The sequence below is a fragment of the Pelodiscus sinensis genome, chromosome 6, assembly GCF_049634645.1.
Source record: "Pelodiscus sinensis isolate JC-2024 chromosome 6, ASM4963464v1, whole genome shotgun sequence".
Classification (NCBI taxonomy): Eukaryota; Metazoa; Chordata; order Testudines; family Trionychidae; genus Pelodiscus; species Pelodiscus sinensis.
Window position 1 is genome coordinate 18494651 of NC_134716.1, and position 10635 is coordinate 18505285.

At 42.0% G+C, this 10635-nt stretch overlaps 2 protein-coding genes across 2 annotated transcripts; one reads left to right on the forward strand and one right to left on the reverse strand.

The window, feature by feature from the left end:
- Positions 1-1223: 1223 nt before the first annotated feature.
- Positions 1224-1790, reverse strand: LOC142829912 (interferon beta-like). Its single transcript, XM_075932195.1, has one exon. It carries the CDS (start codon positions 1788-1790, stop codon positions 1224-1226), a length of 567 nt encoding a protein of 188 aa, XP_075788310.1.
- A 2490-nt stretch (positions 1791-4280) lies between these two features.
- Positions 4281-4856, forward strand: LOC142830038 (interferon beta-like). Its single transcript, XM_075932884.1, has one exon. It carries the CDS (start codon positions 4281-4283, stop codon positions 4854-4856), a length of 576 nt encoding a protein of 191 aa, XP_075788999.1.
- Positions 4857-10635: the final 5779 nt, after the last annotated feature.

Here is a 10635-nt window from a genome sequence, read left to right on the forward strand (position 1 = left end):
TGCATTTTGTGTCTAGATGCGTTATTGCGAAATAAACTTTTTTGAAATAACCAATTCAAAATAAAGCCCTTGTGTAGATATACTCATAAACCACAACTGCTGTAGGTTGCCATTTTGTATAAATAAATATTTATTTATAAATATTATCAAATACATCTGAAAAAGACACATAAAAGTACAAAATAAATAGTATCACTTAATAAAAATAGAACACTGAAATACTGTTACAAAGGTAGGTCTGAAAATATTTCATAGTGCAGAAGGAAAATATATATTAGCAATAGCTAATAATTCTAGTACACTTCATTATAAATGGCACCCAATTTTATATCAATGCATAACTAACTAACAAACTACATAAATAAATAAATAAATAAATAAAATACAATGATTGCATTGTGTATTCTTACAGAGAAATTGGCCTCTGGACATTACAGGTTCAGAGGTGTAGCTCAATGGAAATTCTGAGCGTAACATCAATGATTAGGAAATTGTAAAGTTTTTCTCCTGCGCTTTAAATTCTTTGTAGTCCTCTGGCATATTTTCAGCACTAATCTTGTTTTTCTTTTACATGTTCTCATGTGACGGAACCAACTGATGGCAAGTAGCATATAAACAGGGCAACCGGAGTTTTGTTGGAGTTCGTCCCTTATTTAACGCACAAATTGATAAGCGTCTGGAAAGGAACGGGCTTGTAGGATCCACTGAGAAGTGAAGGATGCCAGTGGTGCTGCAGTGTCATTCAGCTGTCTTCAGAACGTCTTTGCTTCCAACATCACACTCTGAAATGAAAAAGGGGGATAAATAATGCAGAGCTTGAAATGCCAAATATAGTCCATAGTCCTCATTGAAATCTTGTCTTATAAGGCCGTTACTCAAGCGGGCTTCTCCTTGTTCCTTTCCCCAACTAAGACAGTTACCGGGCAAAGGTACATTGGGTACAGGGACTTATTACTCTTGAGGTTTTCTCATTAGTTGTTGGTAATGATATATCTTTATGTTTTTCGTGTGGAATTTGTAGATGTGGTAAGCAACCACCAAACTATAAGCTGCTCTAAAATAGTATTATTACATGAGCTTGAATAATCTGTATAGGTAAAATTTCAATGGGAGAAAGATTGGGATACATGTATAGGAGGTATAAAGCCAGCTCTGTCCAGCTCTTTTCTTCCAACAATATTACTTGCATTATTTTCTAGGAAAAAACGGATATACCGAATACCTTAATGTTCAAGTCTCTTTGTTAGTATGTTGAGAACGAGAAAACATCTGGAAACTTCCAAGCGGATGATCTCCCAGGCACAGCGGCTGTATTGTTTTTCTTTCAGGAAATGGCTTACTGTCTGGAAGTACCTCCTCAGCTTCAGCCTGGTGTGCAGGAGGCTCTCATTTCCTGGGTAGGTTGTTTCCTTTTCCACCTCACCACTCAAACACACCTCCAGCTTCTCAATCTGCTGGTGGATTCCATTTTGGAATTCCTTTATGGAAGTCCCATCCCAGGCAGCGTGGGTGAGATTCTTGCTGAAGATCTGGAAGAGCTCTTGGAGGATCTGCTGGATGGCTGCCTTGGCGTTCTCTTGCTGGGCCAGTCGGACCTTGAGGATATCTGTGGCCTTGAAAGCTGACCTTTCATTTAGGCATTGGAAGGGAAACGGTCCACCCATTTTCTCCAGGTGTTCCAAACTGTCGCTGTTCAGTTTGTTTTGTAGAACAGGAAGTCTGTTACAATCCAGACATGAACTTTCGCCGCAGAGGAGCAGCATAAGGCAAAACTGCAGCAAACTCCTCATGATGTCTTAGAGTCTCTGTCTTCTGAACAACTGGTACTTGTTCAAGCTCTTTTGTACCCTTCTGTGGTTTAAATCTATGTTTCTGAATGTAAGTATTTTCATATTTTCTCTGTGGAGTTTTCCCTGCTTGAGTATTTTACTTTCCATTTCCTTTTCATTTAAGGAAGTAAACAAACAGAAGAAGGAAACCAAAAAGAGTATCTTTTAAAATATTAATGAAATTAATGTATTTCTTTAGGCTTCCTCCTCTCACATGAAATCAAGAAAACGTAAAGGGGAAGAAGAGTACGAGGGCGAACAGGTGTCATAGAACTGTGAGAGGTTAGAGTAGGGAGGGGCATGTCTGTCTACTCCTAACCATCTGTAACTAGCACTCTTAGGCAGGAACGTCTGCTGCACTAGTAAGGTTATGGATGCGTTGAAGGGACAACAATGAACTCGGGAAGACGGGGCTAGGCCGGGAGCAAACTATTGCAAAGCTTCTTTTTGGCTAGAATCTTCAGATAGAAGTGATGTGTAAAGTTGCTATTTCTTCACTTTGCCAGCAGATGGAAAGCTTTCTCTGTGTGGTGTGGCACTTGAAAGTATAAAACCCTCCTGTACTCCAGTCCAGTGTGTCTCAACCAGTGGTACGAGCACCCTCAGGGGTACTCGAGAGAATTCTGGGGAGTACGTCAAAACAACTGAAATTTGGAGAAAACTGCATTTTTTTGTTCAGTTTTACAGCACTTTAGTATTTTTATATTTTTACACCCAAAAATTCCATCACCCGCCCGACTACGATTAAGTTGTTTAAACAAACGTTTTGCAATGATAGACGAAAAAATTGTGTGTCTGAAAACTGTAAGTACTGGAGGTACTTACAATTTTTTCTTTTAAAACAGGGAGTATTTACAATTGGTGGGGGTTTTTTTTTAAAGGTACTTTATATAAAGAAAAGGTTGAGAAATACTTCTCTGTCTTCTTCCTCCCTTCCAAGTTCTGAGCACGAATGGTAGTATAGGGATCTCTGAAAAATTGATAAGGCAAGGCAAGTTTTCCTGTGGGGATTGGAGTCAGGCAATTACTAATCTCACGCAATTTCCTACCCATTTGAACAATGAGAGAGGAATATCCAAGGTACCAAGAAACTGGGAGCTTTACTTAGGAACCTGATAACAAGTGTGAAAAAACTGAGGAGCAGGTACAATGGAAGGCTATGAACATGCTTTGGTTTTTGGTCCGGGTTTTGTTTTTTGGGGGTGTGTGTCTTTTGTGGTTGGGTTTTGGGGTGGAGGTTTTTTTTTCGGGGATAGCGGGTGTTGGTCACTCACTTCTGAGTAGTCAACAGTGATGTAGTGCAGTGACATGGAGAGGAGTTGTCCAGAAAGACAATGTTGTGGGTAATAAATATGCTAGAGAGACGGATATAAATGAACGAGGTTTACAGACTCAAATATGGTTGGCTCTTAACCATTCAAGCTTTCTTCTTTTTTCATTGTAGGTTTTTCTGGGCTTGAATACTGAAACATAAGTGGTCTACTGAATGAGCTACACATCCTGTAGCAAGTTTTACTTTCTGTTTTCTTACCATAAGGTGACTCTGGCATCAGTGTCATCAGAATTTCCATCAATGCATCCCCCAAAATTAGGTTTTTCAATTCAAAACCTGAAAATGAATTTTTCGTATTAATCGAAACCATAAAAATATTCCTGTTCACGTTATGTCCTTTACATTTCCCTGCCCCATCACCTCTAGTTCTTTCTTTAACACCAAATTAATGCCAAATTATTGGGAATGTTACTTTTAAGTGCAGTTGATCTAATCCAGCAGGCAATTTTATTGCCATGCTCTTAAATGTTGTCTTTTTGGGAACATTAGGTCAATATTTGTGTTTAGTCAATTTAAGTGATGGACTGCAGTAGAAGCATGCAGTATGGCCCCCAAGAGTCCCTGACCCAGGCCCTTAAAGTGGCCTGGCAAATAGAGGAATCTGAGAGGGAGGGTTCTCTATATTTGTGTAAATCTGTGCATTTCTTGTGTAATTAAGAAAAAAGCAACAGAATACATGAATCCTGTGTAAAGTATTTGGGTGTTATAAGCTATACATGGCCCGTTCAACAGCTAACCAAGAAGGCTCACACATTTAGTTGTACTTCTAGGAGACTGCATTTCCATGACGAGTTAATAGAGTGCACAGAATTGCCTTACTTAAAAAAATCCACACCAACAACTTTAAATCTTCCTTATCTATTTGGGGGAAACTACAAATAATTAAGAGGTTATTTTGAATAGTAAAAATGGTTTTCTTCCTCTAATGGTTTGCTAACTTCGATTACATAAAAGGAAAGAAAGTGAAAAGGGAAAACTAAAGAAACAGAAAACAAAAGCCCTCTCCTGCAAAATACTTAAATTCAGAGACATGGCTCTAAAACACAAAAGTCTACAAAAGAGCTTGAACAAGGACCACTTGCTCAAGTTGTCCACAAAGACAAAGAATCCGAGACATTATGATGATCAGAAGGAGTTTGCTGCCGTTTTCCCTTATGCTGCTCCTTTCCAGTGAAACCTCATGTCTGGATTGTAACAGGATTCATGTTCTACAAAGCAAAATGAACAGCAAGAGTTTAGAGCACCTGGAGAAAATGGGTGGACCCTTTCCCTTCCAATGCCTAAATGAAAGGTCAGCTTTCAAGGCCACAGATATCCTCAAGGTCCGACTGGCCCAGCAAGAGAACGCCAAGGCAGCCATCCAGCAGATCCTCCAAGAGCTCTTCCAGATCTTCAGCAAGAATCTCACCCACGCTGCCTGGGATGGGACTTCCATAAAGGAATTCCAAAATGGACTCCACCAGCAGATTGAGAAGCTGGAGGTGTGTTTGAGTGCCGAGGTGGAAAAGGAAACAACCTACCCAGGAAATGAGAGCCTCCTGCACACCAGGCTGAAGCTGAGGAGGTACTTCCAGACAGCACGCCATTTCCTGAAAGAAAAACAATACAGCCGCTGTGCCTGGGAGATCATCCGCTTGGAAGTATCCAGATGTTTTCTCGTTCTCAACATACTAACAAAGAGACTTGAAAATTAAGGTACTAGATATATCCAGGTTTTTTTCTAGAAAATAATGCAAGTAATATTGTTGGAAGAAAAGAGCTGGACAGAGCTGGCTGATAGCTTTACAACTCCTATTACATGTATCCCAATCTTTCTCCCATTGAAATGTTACCTATACAGATTATTCAAGCTCATGTAATAATACTCTTTTAGAGCAGCTTGTAGTTTGGTAGTTGCTTGCCACACCTACAAATGCCACGTGAAAAATATACAGATATATCATTACCGACAACTAATGAAAAAACCTCAGGAGTAGTAACTCCCTGTACCAAATACACCTTTCCCCGGTAACTGTCTTAGTTGGGGAAAGGAACAAGGAGAAGCCCGCTTGAGTAACGGCCGAATAAGACAAGATTGCAATGAGGACTATGGACTATATTTGGCATTTCAACCTCTGCATTATTTAATCCATCCCCCTTTTTCTTTTCAGAGTGTGATGTTGGAAGCAAAGATGTTCTGAAGACAGCTGAATGACACTGCAGCACCACTGGAGTCCTTCACCTCTTAATTGATCCTCCAAGCCGGTTCCTTTCCAGACTCTTATCAATCCGTGCATTATACAAGGGAGGAACACCAAAAAAACTCCACTTGCACTGTTCATATGCTACTTGCCATCGGTGGATTCACTTATAGGAGAACATGTAAAAGAAAAACAAAGATAGCGCTGAAAATATGGCAGAGGACTACAAAGTATTTAAACCAAAGGAGAAAAACTTTACAATTTCCTAATCATTGATGTTACGCTCAGAATTTCCATTGAGCTAAACCTCTGAACCTGTAACCTCTAACAGCCTATTTCTCTGAAAGAATACACAAAGCAATTATTTTATTTATTTATTTATTTATGTAGTTAGTTAGTTGGTTAGGTATCGATACAATATTCTGGGCCATTTATAATGAAGACAGTAGTACTGTTAATATATATGTTATATATATGTTTTTCCTGCACTATGAAATATTTTCAGACTTGTTAGATTTGTTACAGTATTTCAGTGTTCTATTTTTATTTATTAATACTATTTATTTTGTACTTTTATGTGTCTTTTTCAGATGTATTTGATAATATTTATTAATAAATATTTATTTATGAAAAATAGCAACCTACAGCAGTAGTTATATGCAGGGCTCACCAAGCGGTGGTAAGCCCTGCTCGCCAACTGTGCGGTTCGGTACGCTGCTCATACGCAGACTGTGCTGCGCATGAGCTTACTGCAGTGCCATGGGCCAGTAGATTACACTGTTTGTCGAGCTCTGGTTATATGTATTTATATTAAAAAGCAAAAGCCTCATAAAAATCTTATCGTAGAATACTATCTAAGGGCTGGAACAGACCTCAGGAGGTCATCGAGTCCAACCTCCTGCCCAAAGCAGGACCAACCCCAACTAAATCATCCCAGCCAGGGATTCGTCAATCTGGGACCTAAAAACCTCTGGGGATGGGGATTCCACCACCTCCCTAGGTAACCCATTCCACGGCTTTACCACCCTCCTAGTGAAATAGGGTTTTTAAATATCCAACCTAAACCTCCCCCCGCTGCAACCTGAGACCATTGCTCCTTGTTCTGCCATCTGTCCATACTGAGGACAGCCTCTCTCTCCATCCTCTTTGGAACCTCCCTTCAGGTCACTAATGGCTGCTAGCAAATCCCCCCTCACTCTTCTCTTCTGTACACTAAATATGCTTAAATCCCTCAGCCTCTCCTCCTAAGTCATGTGTTCCAGCCCCCTCATCGCTGCCTTCCGCTGGACTTTCTCCAATATATCCACCAGAGTGAAGCCCAGGGGAAGATGTTGAGGAGAGAGAGGGAATAAATAGTATGACTGCTAACAGAGGTTAAGGTAACCCAGTAAACACAGAGTGATGTGGGTGAGCCAAATCATCATGTTCAGTATATCTGCATGGTAACAGCAATTCAGGAGGGTTGGAACAACTCTAAGAGCATGGATGCTGAAAGCTATTGAACCAAACGATAACCGTACAGACGATAACTGCTCAACTTTAGAGCCCCAGGGGCTGCAGTGATACTATGAGCACATGCCAAGGTCCACACCTTACGTGAGGTTGCATACACATGCAAATATATATGCAAATATATACAGATAGCTTCTTTCTCACCGACGGGCATGAATTCAAAGATTAAGGGCAGACTACACAACACACAGGCCCCATTTACGTCGGTTCTGCTGATATGCAATATTTACCCAATTTCCATCCATGTGAGAGCACTTTTAATGAACAATGACAGTGCAGGTATTTAACTACTAAAAAGCATATTGACAGTAATTGCCTGGCTCCAATCCCCACAGGAATACTTGCCTTGCCTTATCAATTTTTCAGAGGTCCCTACACGACTACTCGCGCTGAAAACTTGGAATGAAGGAAGAAGACAGCTAGATCACAGCAGGGTTCTATGCTTTTGAGTGCCACACCAGACAGGGAAAGTTTTCCATCTGTTGGCAGAGTGAAGAAATAGCAACTTTACACATCTCTGCTATCCGAAGATTCTAACCAAAAAGAAGCTTTGCAATAGTTTGCTCCCGGCCTACCCCGACTTCCCGAGTTCACTGTTGCCCCTTCAATGCATCCATAACCTTCCTTCTAGAGCAGACATTCCTACCTAATAGTGCAAGCTACAGACGGTTGGGAATAGACAGACATGCCCCTCCCTATACTAATCTCTCTCAGTTGTATGACACCTGTTCCTCATCATACTCTTCTTTCCCTGTACCTTTTATTAATCTCATGTGAAAAGGGGAAGCCTAAGGAAATACATTTAGGATTTCATGAATATTTGAAAGAGTACTCTTTTTGGTTTCATTTTTCTCATTGTTCACTTCCTTAAATGAAAAGGAAATGGAAAGTAAAATGCTCAAGGAGGGAATACTTGACAGAGAAAATACTTACATTCAGAGACATTGATCTAAAACACAAAAGTCCCAGGTGCTGAAGAGGTCCACGAGGACATAGAATCTAAGACATCTTTATGATAAGCAGGCCTTGATCACAAAACTCTCCCATTACTTCGTTTGTGCTCAGACTATATTCATTCTTGGACCTACATCACGAACAAAATTCTACGTTAATTATGAGAGCAGGAATAGGCCTTTTATCAAACATCAGATACGAGAGAGTAGGCCAGCATTACCCACATTTCCCTTTAGAAATTTAGTACATCAGTCAACATTTCTGCCCAGGAAAAAATACTGAATTCTTCTGAAAAAGTGTAACCTCCGCAAACACCTATTTGGCACTGTGGAGGAAGGCGACTATTCCCAATCATTCCGTGAGACTTTCATTAGAAAAGGGGGAGGGGGACACACCAAGAGTAAAATTCAGTTGAGCACTTTGACAATACCTCCCACATAATGAGAAGCAGCCATGGGATGGGGGTTCCACGGGCACCACCCCCAAAAGAAAACGACGGGTGGTGGTGGTCGGGGACTCCCTCCTAAGAGGGACTGAGCCATCCCTCTGCCGTCCAGATCTGGAATCTCGAGAGATGTGCTGTTTACTGGGAGCTCACATTCAGGATGTCACTAAGACGCTTACCAAGCTGATCAAACCTTCAGATCGCTACCCCTTCCTCCTTCTCCATGTGGGAACTAATGAAATGGCCCAGAATGGCCTTGAGCGGGTTACTGCGAATTATGTAGCACTGGGAAAAAGCATCAAAGAATTCGGAGCGCAAGTAGTGTTCTCGTCCATCCTCCCTGTTGAAGGGAAAGGACTGGCCAGGGATCGTCGAAATGAGGACGTAAATGCGTGGTTGCGCAGGTGGTGTCGCAGAGAGGGCTTTGGTTTCTTCAACCATGGGACTCTGTTCCGGGCACAAGGATTGTTAGGAAGAGATGGGATCCACCTAACGAAGAGAGGAAGGAGCATCTTCGCGGGCAGGCTTGCAAACCTAGTGAGGAGGGCTTTAAACTAGGTTCGTCGGGGGACGGTGACCAAAACCCTGAGGGGAGTGGGAAAGTCGGATACCGGGAAGAAATGCAGAGAGGAAGGAGCAAGAAAGGAGGACCCCTTTTTCGAATGGAGAAGATAGGGCAATCAACTGGTTATCTGAAGTGTTTGTACACTAATGCCAGAAGTCTGGGGAACAAATAAGAAGAACTGGAGGCCCTAGCCCAGTCCAAGAAATATGATTTAATTGGGATAACAGAGACTTAGTGGGATGACTCGTATGACTGGAGCGCTGTCATGGAAGGGTATAGACTGTTCAGGAAGAACAGGCAGGGGAGAAAAGGAGGAGGAGTTGCACTATGCATAAGAGAGCACTACGATTGCTCTGAACTCCAGAATAAAGAGGGAGAAAAACCTGTGAGAGTCTATGGGTTAAGATAAAGGAGCAAACAACAGCAGTGATGTTGTGGTTGGTGTCTGCTACAGGCCACCGAATCAGGTGGATGAGGTAGATGAGGGTTTCTTCGGACAACTGAGCAAAGCTTCCAGATCGCAGACCCTGGTTTCCGTGGGGGACTTTAATCACCCTGACATCTGTTGGGAAACCAATACGGCAGTACACAGGCAATCCAGGAAGTTTTTGGAGAATGTCGGGGATAACTTCTTGACACAAGCAGTGAAGGATCCGACCAGGGGCCGTGCGCAGCTTGACCTTCTGCTCACAAACAGGGAAGAACTAATAGGGGAAGTGGAGGTAGGTGATAACCTGGGAAGCAGTGATCATGAGATGGTAGATTTCAGGATCCTGACCAAAGGAAGAAAAGAGAGTAGTAAAATACACACCTTGGACTTCAAAACAGCAGATTTTGACTCCCTCAGAGATCTGATGGGCAGAATCCCCTGGGATGCTAACATGAAGGGGAAAGGAGTCCAGGACAGCTGGCAGTATTTTAAAGAAGCCTTATTGAAGGCACAGAAAGAAACCATCCCGACGCGTAGCAAGAAAGGCAAACATGGTAGGAGACCGGATTGGCTTACAAGGGAAATCGTTGGTGAACTTAAGCACAAAAAGGAAGCTTACAAAAAGTGGAAACTTGGGCAAATGACCAGGGAGGGGTTTAAATGTATAGCTCGAGAATGCCGGGGGGTTATCAGGAAGGTGAAAGCGCAAATGGAATTGCGACTGGCTAAGGCTGTGAAGGATAACAAGAAAAGTTTCTACAGACATGTTAACAAGAAGAAGGTGATCAGAGAGTGTGTGCGGCCCCTAATGGATGAAGGAGGTAACTTAGTGATAGATGATGTGGGGAAAGCTGAAGTACTCAATGCTTTCTTTGCCTCTGTATTCACGGAAAAGGTCGGCTCCTGGACTTCTGTGCTAAGTGACGCAAGATGGGATGAAGATGGACAGCCCGTAGTGGGTAAAGAAAAGGTTAGGAAATATTTAGAAAAGCTAAACGTACACAAATCCATGGGTCCGGACTTACTGCATCCGAGGTTACTGAGGGAGATGGTAAATGTCATTGAGGAGCCTTTGGCTATTATCTTTGAAAAGCCGTGGAGATCGGAAGAAATCCTGGATGATTGGAAAAAGGCAAATGTAGTGCCCATCTTCAAAAAAGGGAAGAAGGACGATCCAGGGAACTATAGACTGGTCAGGTTTACCTCGGTTCCTGGAAAAATCATGGAAGGGATCCTTAAGGAATCCATTTTGAGGCACTTGGATGAGAGGAAAGTGATTAGGAATAGTCAGCATGGATTCACAAAGGGCAAGTCGTGCCTGACCAATCTGATTAGCTTCTATGAGAAGGTAACTGGCTCGGTGGACATGGGAAAGTCAGTGGATGTT

Coding starts and splice junctions, on each gene's coding strand:
- LOC142829912 (XM_075932195.1), bottom strand. CDS start 1,790: ATGAGGAGTTTGCTGCAGTTTTGCCTTATGCTGCTCCTCTGCGGCGAA.
- LOC142830038 (XM_075932884.1), top strand. CDS start 4,281: ATGATGATCAGAAGGAGTTTGCTGCCGTTTTCCCTTATGCTGCTCCTT.